This window comes from Wyeomyia smithii, chromosome 1 (genome assembly GCF_029784165.1).
Source record: "Wyeomyia smithii strain HCP4-BCI-WySm-NY-G18 chromosome 1, ASM2978416v1, whole genome shotgun sequence".
Classification (NCBI taxonomy): domain Eukaryota; kingdom Metazoa; phylum Arthropoda; class Insecta; order Diptera; family Culicidae; genus Wyeomyia; species Wyeomyia smithii.
This window is the reverse complement of record NC_073694.1, coordinates 134,568,073-134,580,868: the sequence shown is the minus strand read 5'-3', so window position 1 is coordinate 134,580,868 and position 12,796 is coordinate 134,568,073. Positions and strand designations below refer to the sequence as shown.

The window sequence follows — 12,796 nt, the reverse complement described above, 5'->3', positions numbered from 1 at the left end:
GTGTTACGTTTCGTTACATATGGGGGGTAGGTGTACAAAAATTGTTTTTTTTTTGCGTTACGTGATTACTGGATGTCGCCTAAACTCAAAAATATCTTTTTTTAAAGACCTCGTGTAACCAGTGGGACGGTTCAAGCGAGAATTGCTCATATGTGGTAAACTCGTCAAATTAACGAAATTAGATCAGGCATCGTAGTTCAACAGGTGGTTTGCTGATATGCCTTCATTGAAAAAGGTTGCTATGTAGTACAAATTATTAATTTATTCTAAATTTTGTGTTCGAATATAAAAAATAGGATCTATAACAATGTCGAGTACTATTGGTCATTAAAGGTAATTTTTGGGGCAAAACCAGCTATTCAATAACTCGAAAAGTCACATTATTTATCTGGGAAAAGAATGTGATTTTTTTTTCAGAACGTCTTCAGAAATTTTGATTAGGTGAAAGCCGGAGAATTGAATATTTTAGCATATTCTACTACAGTTAAAAAAAAATAAAAAGAAAGATTTGCGGTGTTCTAAGGCAACCAAAGGAAAGAAGGGTTAACAGTAGTGAAATGAAACTGTGGATCGTCAACGTAAAATAAATTATATAATTGTCCTAATAGAAATGCACATTTTCTAAAGCTTTTAAACATTCATTTCCATGCTTGCTTAATGGCTTTTTTCGATGCGAAAAGTTTCACGATGTAAGAAGTGCTTGTGAGTATTACTAATACAACAGTTATAAGAAAATAGTCGAAGTCTTCTTTTAGAAGATCGAAAGTTTTCGATGGAGCCACCCGTGTAACGAATATATCTAAACCGTGAGCAAAGACCAGGCAGGAACTTTCCAATCCGGAGGGGGCAGTGTAGATCCCTTTCAAATTGCTAATTGATTGGTTATAATTGATGATAATCTCGTGAGGCATTGGTAGCTCAGGCATATAAGGAATGATACCCTCCTCCCGAGCCTTCTCCGGTGATGTTAGTGGGCGACGAGGGTCCAACAATGCCCACGACATTTCAGCTATTGCACCAGTGCTAAGGCCGACTAAAACATTGAAACATTGAATAGCAGGTAGATACACACTTTACAGACCTCTAATACTCACTTAATATATGTTTGCTTGTAATTCCCTTTTCAGTGATTGTTTCCTTCATTGAAGCGACAGCAACTGGTAAGATGTAGGTTTGTCGTTCCACCAGTGGCAAAGGAGGGGCATCTAGTGAGCTCCAAACGGTACTGTTAGTTTGTGTTTTACCTTCATACAATTCTAGAGAAGCTGAGAAAAAACAAGTTTAGCTTATAAAGAAATTCTGGTATAAAAAAATATATTACAAATTTCCGTACGGCGCACTTTATCGTTATAATAAGAATACACGAGCCAATTCTCTGAATGCACCATGTGCAGCGGTGGTCGAATGCGCTTATGAGACATAGAAAATACGATAGATCCAGAAACGACATCTAACAGGTGAATGTTCATTATATCTGTAACATACGACAGAAATTATTGCTTTGGAAATCTTGGTTAAAGCTTACAATTTGAAGTATGTTAGTAAGACTTACACTTGTGGATGTTATCAGGTCCATGGGTCGCTATGGCAACCAAATTTGGGTTATTATATTTGTAAAGAACAGACCTATCAGCTAGCACTCGTCCTTGTGAATGTACATGCTCTATTGGATTTTTACACTCAATCGCTACAATCTTCTGACCATTACTAAATCCTCCGAGATTAACAGTCCATATAGGTGTGGTACTTAATTTTTCATTTTTAAATTCAACTAAATATCCATGAATTGTGGCACTATCTCGTTCAGCACTAAACATATAAAAATTATGGGCGTATTTTGCGGAACTTTCTGGTAGTACATGTGCTTCTTTTTTTTCGTCCAATATCAGCAGTCCTTTCAAGAAGTCTGGTCCAGTCTGATGTAATAAAGATATTTGGTGGATTTTATACGGTAAGTGAACCATTCCACCATTCACAGGTTGTCCAGTAATAGGGTTAAATTGATAGATGATCCCGTGTTTTGTCTGCTTGTGTCTTCCAAGCACAACGCTCTGTGCAGCTAATGGATAGAAGCGAGATGTTCTCTGTACCAGCAGCTTCATGCTCTGGTCGTTTGCAAAGTTTGTTATCTCCGGTAGGTACCGAACCCAGTGGTGCTTGCCACTCACATTATCAATGCCGAAAATTTTTCCACTGGTGGTAACAACAATAAGCATTTTATGCAATCCAAAATCATCTCGAACAAGGCCAGCTTTTTGAGCCTTAGAAGGTGCTGGACCCAGTCCAAGTACATGAAGAACCATGTTTTTCACGTGACCAATTTGACTGGCAATTCGTCGTTGGAAAGCTCCAAACACATCCCCTAAATACAGAAAAACGAAAGAAAGAATTCTTTGAGCACTATTATCATATTCCTCTTTTTTATCCAGTGCTAAAACCGAGGTGTCTCGTGCTGCTGTTTTCTTGACACAGACTTTGCAGTCAACTGTTAATGTAAGAAACAATTGCGAGGCTAGAGCTACGATCTTACTGAAACTGACAACGCTACTCAAGTCGGAATTCGATCATACGACGACCGGCTTGATGGGCCAGCATCGCACATCGAGAACAACTACCATTACTATTATCAGTAAGACTTGAAATTAAAAAAAAAAAAAAAACTAGCATGCATCACACCTTTTGTCAGATTGATAATATGTTATGTTTGCTCATATTGAATTATGAAATTATCCGATTTTTCAAAGAGCCTTTTTATGTTCGTAAGGATGAGGTTCGACAAACTGAAAACGGGAAAACCAGAGGCAAACTACAAAAAGAAGCGGAAGTCTAAAAAATGCATAAACTGAAAATACAAAAGTATAAAAGGTAAGGGAACATTAGTATATTACGCAACGCGGAATTTGGCAATTTTTAATACCTCCCCACCTCCACGTAACGCAATTTTGAATAGTGGCCCCGTGGAGTGTAATATTTTGCTTAACACGTTGCGTATGTCACTTTGAAGACCTTCCTTATTTTTAGTTGCGTTTGGCTAATTTATTTCAACTCTATCATTGTATTGTAATAAATTTTAAACAACACCCGTTTTAGTAGTTAACATGCACTACTGAAACGGGTGTTGTTTAAAATTTATTAAAATGATTTGAGTTAGATGAAAATATCGATGATATTTTACAATATCAGCAAAGACATCGACAATATAGACTGTCTTGCAGCCCAATTTCCTAAACATCCAATTGTTTGGAAAATTTTTGAAAAGTGGTGCATTCGTGAAAGTATTTTTCAATGAAGCAAAATATTTGGTAGAGATGCACCGAATATCTGTAACATTCTGTCAAATATACGATTAACCAATAAGTAGGTTTTATTATTTGGCCGATGATTACCAGAAAATACAATAATTCTCATTCATCTTGAATTCAATACATCTTCATCTCAAATACAAATGTGCTAAAGCATATACAGAACTATAAAATAAAAACTATAACAAAGCAACAAAGTACAAAAATTAGCCTGTAACTCACATTCTAAACCTTCGTCCTCTGTTAAAAGTCATGAGAAGAAAAAAAAAGTTTTGTTACGGTTTCGTTGTCATTGGACTCATTGGATTTGTATATAAAAAATAATGGATGATTACCGTTTTTGTTGTTCAACTCCTCTTCTATTGCTCCCTCAGCATCGGATAAGGTTAAATCGAGAAAGTCGGCCGTTTCAACGCTGGCTAATGCCTCCTCACGCGTCCATTTGATTTTCGTACCTTGTATCAAACTGAGAGCACCATCAGCGCTAGAAACCAACACTCTGCATACAAGTTGACCACGGTTTTTGCTATTTTCTGAAGCCTGTCTACAACGTATTGCTACCAATTTTGGCGTTCCCAGTGTCTCCGGATAATCGGAAACAAAATTTATTGCTTCGTAATAACTGTCATCGGTTACTGTTGTAGCAGATACCTTCAGTGTACTGTGGGCACGGTTTACAGATGCGCGTATAAGTAGCTGCTCATCATCGAGAATGCTGTTTTCAAACAGCAGTGTATCCTCTGGTTCTAGCTGCATGTGACGATCCGATGTCAACCAATACAACTGATCATCTTGAATAATACTGGAAATGCCGCATAATGCGGTAGGAGCATCTACCGCGACTGACTTTAAAGTCTTAGCAATTATCTTTGCATTATCCGACAACAGATTAATCGCCATGAGCTGATCTTTCAACGTACAAGCAAAAAATGGAGGAGTCAGAACGCATTTCCCATCGGTAATCCAGGCAGCTGATATGCGAGATGTGGTTTGTTTTGGTTGCTGCCCACTTGTCGCAATATATTCTGTTACTTCAACATGAGAGCCCCATACAGGAATCACGTGGTACAAGTTTAAATCATGTATAAACCAATGGGCGGCTTCAGCCTTTTCTATAGATATCGGCAATATTGACCATTCCCATTCCAGTGCTCCAGTATTTGAGTTCCAACCACGAATTAGCGCAGGGCTCACTCCACTCACTGTAATAATATCAAATGCCTTGCTATAACGGTTTCCAGTAGATTGTATTCCGTTTCCCTGTGTCGGTACATGCAATAATTTGATGTCCCCTCGAGACCCTTTTTCTAATACTTGACGCCATATTATCTCGCCTGTTTTGGCACTTATTGCAGCTAAAACATTACTCTCAGTAGCTATAACAATCCGCTCGGTAGAACTAGAATCAAATGCACCATATTTTAGTTTACCAATGTAATGCTGACGCCTGAAATTATTCCAATTAGTTAGGTGAAGAATGTGTTGTTTGGAACGCATACCAGTCAAATTTTCCAATTTGATCTTCATAAAGACCAAAAACTACATGTAAACTTAATAGTAAGTATAGACACTGGGTCCATATTTCGTTGGACCTGGTATCACTGAAATTCATAGTTTAAACAATACAAATTATCACGCGATTTAACCGGATTTACAAATGATTGCAGAAATGTACGATTTTCCGATTTTTGACAACTGTAAGATGACAACGTTGTTCTTATCAATTAATACCAGGGTTGTCAGATTTTTTTTTGCAAAATATATATGTTGCATGATATGCACTGAAAAATGTATTTGTCCAAAACAATACAGTTGGCAAAGAAATTGAACGGACGCAGCCATTTTTTACACTCACCACCTTGCAACGTTTTCATGTTTCTCACTCCGTTACTGCGATTGAAAGTTACCTGACCTTACACGCTCGTAAATAATAACTCATGAACTGAGCAACTCTGACTCAGTTTAGAACGATGTTCGTAGACGTCCAAAAATGAGTAGAAGTCTTTTTTGATTTTGAGTAACTTTTACTCACTTTTTGGGTTCCCTTCATATAACTTAGTTCTGAGTAACGTCGCATATAACGACGTCCATTTTGAAAGATGATGACGATGTGCTTCAGTTTGTAACATACGTTTTTTAATTGTGTGCGCCTCAGAAGGTATTATAACTGTTTACTTTTATTACAAGGTAATTATTGATGAACATGTGGTGTCGTTTATTGGCCGTGGCGGATTTCTAGCCAGTAATGAAACTGAACTGTACCCAAAAAATGAGTAATGTCGTACTCAAATTTTGAGTAATAATGACTCATTTTAAAGACGCCTAGTGTTACTCAGTTTTGAGTATTTGTGGAGTTACTCAATTTAAGAGTTGTTCCACTTTTTACGAAAATGCGTCAAATGTTACTCATTTTAGAGTTATTATTTACGAGCGTGTAAGAAGACTTGACGTCTGGCTGGGCTGCGTGAGTTACCGCTTGTGGAAAGCTGCACACAAAGAAAATATTACCAAAGTGAACACGCAAAAACAACGTAAATTTAAGTAAACCTAAATGTTGTCACTGCTTTAGGTAAATAATACGCATAAAAATTGGTGATAACAACGCAACAGCTTAATAAAATGTGAGCCCTTGGCATCCCTATACTGAGAAACAGTGTATGACAATGAACTCATGTCCTCTGGGCTCAAATCAATTTGTGCCCGCTGCCAGTAGTAAGATGAAGTTATATGAAAAGAGGCGGAGATATACTATCTCGTTTATGCATATGTTGAGATGTTAGCCCTTGAAACATGGCGCGATGCCATAAGGGTGATGAAATGCGAATGCTTAATTTTGAATACAAATTGTATGGATTTGTATTTGTATGGCGCACAGAAGGGCTGTGTAAACTATAGACACTATATATATATATATATATATAGACCTGCGGACTGAATCGCAGCGAGCCAGAACAACTGTCGAACGTGCGAGCCAAAACATAATGAACATAATGAAAAAAAAAAAAGTGTTCAATTGATTATTTGTCCAGCTGCTAAAAACATAGCATTGCAAACAAGACAGCGAATTGTAAATATTTTCCTTAATGAGTGGCACTAAGAGCAAGCGCACCAATGGTTGCTATACTGAACTTTATTCATTTTGGCAACTCTCTATCATAACTAAGGTTCGCACTAGTGGTTGCTAAAGGTGGTTATAAAATAGCAACTGGCATCTCGGGTAGCAGCACGTTGGTATATATAGCAACCTGCTAGCAACCCACTATATGCCATTGCAAATTTTCTGTCTTGTTTATGTTCATTTTAAAATTCACTGGCTCGACTTGGTTTGTTTGAACTTTCAAGTTTACCTTTTTAATTTGAATATTAAATGGAGCCAACGGAAAGATCATTGATGGTAAAAATGTGTATGTTCATATTCGCTTTAATCGTTTTTGCTCGTTAGCAGAGTGCATCGAAGCTTCGTGGTAAAAATTGGACCATTGAAAAAGATGAAGCGTTGTGTATAGCATGGCTGAATGTTTCTACGGATGTAGTGGTCGGTATAAATCAAAATACTGCAAATTTGTACAATCGGATCTACGAGAATTTCATCGAAATATGCACAGCTAAAGTTGTTTCATCTAATCCGGAACTTCGGGCACCGAAAGGTATCAAGGCCCGCTGGCATCAAATTAATAAAGCAGTTTGCAAGTTCGCTGGTTGTATTGCGCAAATCACCAACCAACAGCAAAGCGGAGCATCACCTGAAGATATTCTTAAGCAAGCATTGACATTATTTGCATCAACGGAACATTCATCATTCTCGCTAATGCACTGCTTTAAAATTCTGGAAAGTGCTCCAAAATGGCAGCAATACAATGTAAAGGTATTATTTAATTCAAACAGCTTATTACTATATTCTCTTTCGCGACTTCGTCTAATCACTTTATTACATTGTATGACTCAACTATCACTCTATGCGGCCCAGTTAAAACGTAAAAAAACGTAAAATATATATATATATATATATATATATATATATATATATATATATATATGTATATATATATATATATATATATATATATATATATATATATATATATATATTATAATATATATATATATATATATATATATATATATATATATATATAGTATATATATATATATATATATATATATATATATATATATATATATATATATATATATATATATATATATATATATATATATATATATATATATATATATAATATATATATATATATATATATATATATATATATATATATATATATATTATATATATATATATATATATATTAGATTCGACTTAACTGTGCCCGAACAACTTTTATTCACGTATCATGCGAATTTTTTTTTCTAAACTGTTTTGTAAACTGTGTTAACATTTATTTCAATTGGATTGCAACGCATAACAAATAATTCTATTTGTCATTGTTTACGCACTTCGCAAAAATGCAAGAAGCAGTTAGAAAAGACGTCGAGCGGGCATTCGGTGCAAGGCTGTGGAAGAAAGACGATCTCAGGAGTATAATGCGTACATGCATTATTCTACATAATATGAACATAGAGGATGAAAGAGAGAATGTAGATACCTTTGATTATATGTTTGCTTACGAAAACGTGACTACAAATGTACCAATGTGTTCGAAACTAGATTTCAGTGCCTTTTTAACTCGCTATAAGCAGGTTCATGATACAGCAATGCACTATCAATTGCGAAATGAACTAATTGAACATTTATGGAATATGAGGGGCGAAGAAGAATAACTGTTGTTGGGTTTTCTTTGGTTTTTGGTATTGACATTTTATTGTTAGTGAAATATGCGAAATAAATTTGTTCACTGTATTAAATACCAATCTTCTTCGGTTGTCATTTTAATCAGTAAAGCATTGTTTTAGAAAGGACCATCTGATTCTTCTTCTGACAGTAAAACTTCAATATTCATGCTTTCTTCTTCTTCGGTAACATTATTTGCTAATATTTTAGATTGTGCCTCTTTTAGGATCCGTCGTTGTTCGAGCATGTAATATTCTTTTGCATGTTCACTCAACTTACTGAAATCTATTGACATGACAGAATGGTCAACCATTCTACTTAGCGTAAAACTCCTTTGTGTGACGGTTGTAAGTTTTTCTTGGGCCACCTGTGCTAATAGTTTTGTCGCGTTCGCTATTTTCGATGCGGTAGAGTCCAGCATGTGTTGAGCTTCAGCTGCTGCTTACATGTTTTTTGTCCTTTGGGACGCTCTTCACCAGTTGTAGTTTACCATTTCCATAATCGTTCCCACCAAAATTGGTTTTCACTTCCAACTGTTAGCTTCCGTTTCATCGATGTTTCCTGAAATTTACAAATTTCTGGAATAAAATAATATCAGAACCTTAGTTTATAAACGTAAAATATAAAAAGCAAACTGGGCCGCATAGAGTGATAGTTGAGTCATACAATGTAATAAAGTGATTAGACGAAGTCGCGAAAGAGAATATAGTAATAAGCTGTTTGAATTAAATAATACCTTTACATTGTATTGCTGCCATTTTGGAGCACTTTCCAGAATTTTAAAGCAGTGCATTAGCGAGAATGATGAATGTTCCGTTGATGCAAATAATGTCAATGCTTGCTTAAGAATATCTTCAGGTGATGCTCCGCTTTGCTGTTGGTTGGTGATTTGCGCAATACAGACCAGCGAACTGCACATCGTCATCATCTTTCGAAATGGACGTCGTTATATGCGACGTTACTCAGAACTAAGTTATATGAAGGGAACCCAAAAAGTGAGTCAAAGTTACTCAAATCAAAAAAGACTTCTACTCATTTTTGGACGTCTACGAACATCGTTCTAAACTGAGTCAGAGTTGCTCAGTTCATGAGTTATTATTACGAGCGTGTAAGGTCAGGTAACTTTCAATCGCAGTAACGGAGTGAGAAACATGAAAACGTTTGCAAGGTGGTGAGTGTAAAAAATGGCTGCGTCCGTTCAATTTCTTTGCCAACTGTATTGTTTTGGACAAATACATTTTTCAGTGCATATCATGCAACATATATATTTGCAAAAAAAAATCTGACAACCCTGGTATTAATTGATAAGAACAACGTTGTCATCTTACAGTTGTCAAAAATCGGAAAATCGTACATTTCTGCAATCATTTGTAAATCCGGTTAAATCGCGTGATAATTTGTATTGTTTAAACTATGAATTTCAGTGATACCAGGTCCAACGAAATATGGACCCAGTGTCTATACTTACTATTAAGTTTACATGTAGTTTTTGGTCTTTATGAAGATCAAATTGGAAATTTGACTGGTATTGCGTTCCAAACAACACATTCTTCAATGATAAATAGAATTATTTGTTATGCGTTGCAATCCAATTGAAATAAATGTTAACACAGTTTACAAAACAGTTTAGAAAAAAAAAAAATCGCATGATACGTGAATAAAAGTTGTTTGGGCACAGTTAAGTCGAATCTAATATATATATATATATATATATATATAATATATATTATATATATATATATATATATATATATATATATATATATATATATATATATATATATATATATATATATATATATATATATATATATATATATATATATATATATATATATATATATATATATATATATATAAATATATATATATATATATATATATATATATATATATATATATATTTATATATATATTATATATATATATATATATATATATATATATATATATATATATATATATATATATAATTTCTGTTTATTAGAGGTATGGTTACCTTTCTCTTTAGTCAAATTGGATGAGTTATTGTCTGAACCAAAGTAGCAAGTGGCGGATATATCCCATCAGCTAAATAATATCCGAAGTGTAAGTTCTACCATTTACAACAAACTTTACTGCTGTAGACTGCCCGCTATAGATTTCAGGAAATAGTGGCGAACGATTCAAAACATTTATATCATTGTTAGAGCCAAGCATTCCGAAGAAGACATACCATATCCAAAGATCATAAGATGCTACTGCTTCCAAGACTATGCTTGGCTTTTTTTGCTTTCCCTTATATTGGCCAGCCCATGCCGTAGGGCAGTTTTTCCACTCCCAATGGCAACAATCCCCAACATACCAGGGAAACCGCGTTGCTCATTCTCTTTCAACAATCGCTGTATGTCAGCTTCATTTGGGTGTCGAAGGAATTCTTTCTCATAGAGTGTTTCAATTGTCTTGCAGAATTCTTTAAGACATTTGCGAGCAGTTGACTCAGCCATTCTAGTATACTCATCTAATGCATCAGCAGGAATTCCATAAGCTAGTTGCCTAACTGCTGCAGTACACTTTTGCAAGTAGTTCAATCCCAGTTGACCAGCAGCGTTGGGTTTGCGGATAAAATAGTGGTTACTGTTTTTCACATCGTTTGCGATTTTTAAGAATAATTTGCGGCTCATACGAAATCGTCGACGAAACTGTGCATCAGTGTAAATGGAAGCTCCCGAAAAATAATCCTCATACAAACGTTGAGCACCCTCTTCCGCTACCCGATTGATGTTGGGTTTTTTCTTTGATCTGGAACCGCCATTTCTTGTAGCACAGGTGCTAGTCAAAATAAAATGTGTGTGCACTAACAGATTTTCTGCAATAGTCAGTTCATCTTCGCTAGAATCAGATGTAAAATATTCTGTATTATCCATTTTCAAATAAACGACAGCATTAGGTATAGTTTCACTTTAAAATTCATTTAGCGATTCGACAAACGTCAGGCCAGTTCGAGGCTTGGTTAATGAATTATCAACTAGTGATCAGCGAAGGAAAAAAATCACCTCTAGCGATTAATGAATACATATAAAACAAGCCTAGGATGCGTTTACATCGTCGTCAGTATGCGAAAAACAAAGTATCGGTGCTGGTGCACTCTTTTTGCTTTCCTCTTTACGACATATGTCTATTCATTAGTGTACACCACAATACGTGGTTCTCAATGTGCACAACTCGGTATATGAAGTTATTCGTCTCTGTTACAGAGAGCGATCAGAACTTGTTATATCCTTATTCTTTTGACTCATGAATATGATTTTTTGTCAGAAAAAGAAAGAAAATGACAGTGTATGCTCTCCTACTCTCGCTTAAACTCAACCGCTGCCGAAGTAGTTCCTTCCCCCACACACTCCCTCTCACCGCACCACACCTCTGCTGCTGTTCAGGCGACATGAATTTCTCCTGTTGCTATCCTTTCTTCCCGTAACTACCGGCCTATGGAAAGACAAACGCAACGATCGAATCGCTTCTCAGAGCTGATGTAGTCTAGTCATGTGTTTGTTTTCTCCCAGAAACCTATGCACCCTATCATCATTTCATTATGGGTTGAGAGGATTCGAGTTTAGTCCCGGCCTGTACACTTCGTGAAGTGCACATATGATGAATAAACGACGATTGCATCATATTCGTTTCGTTTCCATCACTGCTAGTGATGGGAAACTTATCGATACTTATCGATAATATCGATAAATGCTGGTCATCGATATTATCGTTAATTTTTTGACGTTAACGATAATTATCGATATTATAAGGGTGAGCACAAGTCAGTGCGGCTGGTTACTGGAGGAGACCCAAAAGAAGGAGACCTCCCCTACCCTACCCCAGGAGTTGCTTTTGCCGTTAGGTATTTGTTGGGTGCTGCTATTCGACAAGATTTAGCATTGTTGGGGGTGGTGTAACGGTTCGCCCCGGGTGTCACTGAGTTTCTAAGAAATATAGGTAACTAAAAAGGCACAGACTAACAGACATAACACTTCGAACAAATTTTCAATAAAACCATCGTTTGGATGATTGCAGTACTTTACGTTAGTAACACTAGCACCATCTGCTGTTTTATTCGCGCTGCGTCATGTATTTCGACATCAGCGCCAGCGTTACTGAATGTGTCAAATGGGGAACTACAAAATAAGTATGAGATTGCATGACAGCGCCCCGGACGACGTTTTCGCGCGATGACTGTTATTCGATTGAAAATTTGAAATGAACGTTTTTTGCGGCGATGGAGCTAGGTTCCAGTGTTACGTCTGTTAGTCTGTGAAAAAGGTATTGATAGTTTTTAGTTTCCTAAGAACAGATGAATTCGACAACTTAGTACTGGAGAACTTTGAAAAAATATCCAAACTTTTTGCACTATCTCATAAAAAGCAATGATACGAAATTGTAATAAAATGCATTTTCTTTGGCTCGCCAACTCTTATAATATGATGGACATGCATAGCGGCAGTCTATTGGTAATTGTTTAGTTTAACTTGGAACTGTTTAAGTTTAAAGTATCTGTTACCCAACAAACAATTTTTAGTTCCACTAAAAATCCAAATCAACGAAATTGTTGCGCCAAAAAAGTATCCTGATTTATACAGGAGGTAGACAAAATAATTGAGATAAATAGAATTCTCTCGGATTTTAAATGGCCAGAACTTTACGAAAAATGAATCAATTTTGATAACTGGTTTCA

At 35.7% G+C, this 12,796-nt stretch overlaps 2 protein-coding genes across 3 annotated transcripts; one reads left to right on the top strand and one right to left on the bottom strand.

The window, feature by feature from the left end:
- Positions 1-240: 240 nt before the first annotated feature.
- Positions 241-5,017, bottom strand: LOC129717565 (ER membrane protein complex subunit 1). Of its 2 annotated transcripts, XM_055667552.1 has the most exons (7): positions 4,802-5,017; positions 3,638-4,749; positions 3,525-3,542; positions 1,553-2,362; positions 1,322-1,474; positions 1,095-1,265; positions 241-1,033 (listed from the first exon to the last, which is right to left on the bottom strand). In XM_055667552.1, the coding sequence occupies exons 1-7, from the start codon at positions 4,912-4,914 to the stop codon at positions 639-641; spliced, it is 2,772 nt and encodes a 923-aa protein (XP_055523527.1). In that variant the 5' UTR covers positions 4,915-5,017; the 3' UTR covers positions 241-638. The 2 variants fall into 2 exon arrangements, with proteins under 2 accessions (XP_055523527.1, XP_055523528.1); XM_055667553.1 differs by lacking the exon at positions 3,525-3,542.
- Positions 5,018-6,387: 1,370 nt separating this feature from the next.
- Positions 6,388-7,290, top strand: LOC129717204 (uncharacterized). Its single transcript, XM_055667056.1, has 2 exons — positions 6,388-6,696; positions 6,748-7,290. Exons 1-2 carry the CDS (start codon positions 6,670-6,672, stop codon positions 7,288-7,290), a joined length of 570 nt encoding a protein of 189 aa, XP_055523031.1. The 5' UTR covers positions 6,388-6,669.
- Positions 7,291-12,796: the final 5,506 nt, after the last annotated feature.

What these genes read in the sequence shown, in the direction of transcription:
- LOC129717565 (XM_055667552.1), bottom strand. Translation starts at nt 4,914, where the DNA reads ATGAATTTCAGTGATACCAGGTCCAACGAAATATGGACCCAGTGTCTA. An exon ending in ACCTGATAACATCCACAAGT is followed by an intron (nt 1,475 to 1,552) that starts GTAAGTCTTACT and finishes CGTATGTTACAG; the next exon opens with ATATAATGAACATTCACCTG. An exon ending in AGTGCGCCGTACGGAAATTT is followed by an intron (nt 1,266 to 1,321) that starts GTAATATATTTT and finishes GTTTTTTCTCAG; the next exon opens with CTTCTCTAGAATTGTATGAA.
- LOC129717204 (XM_055667056.1), top strand. Translation starts at nt 6,670, where the DNA reads ATGGAGCCAACGGAAAGATCATTGATG. An exon ending in CAACGGAAAGATCATTGATG is followed by an intron (nt 6,697 to 6,747) that starts GTAAAAATGTGT and finishes GCTCGTTAGCAG; the next exon opens with AGTGCATCGAAGCTTCGTGG.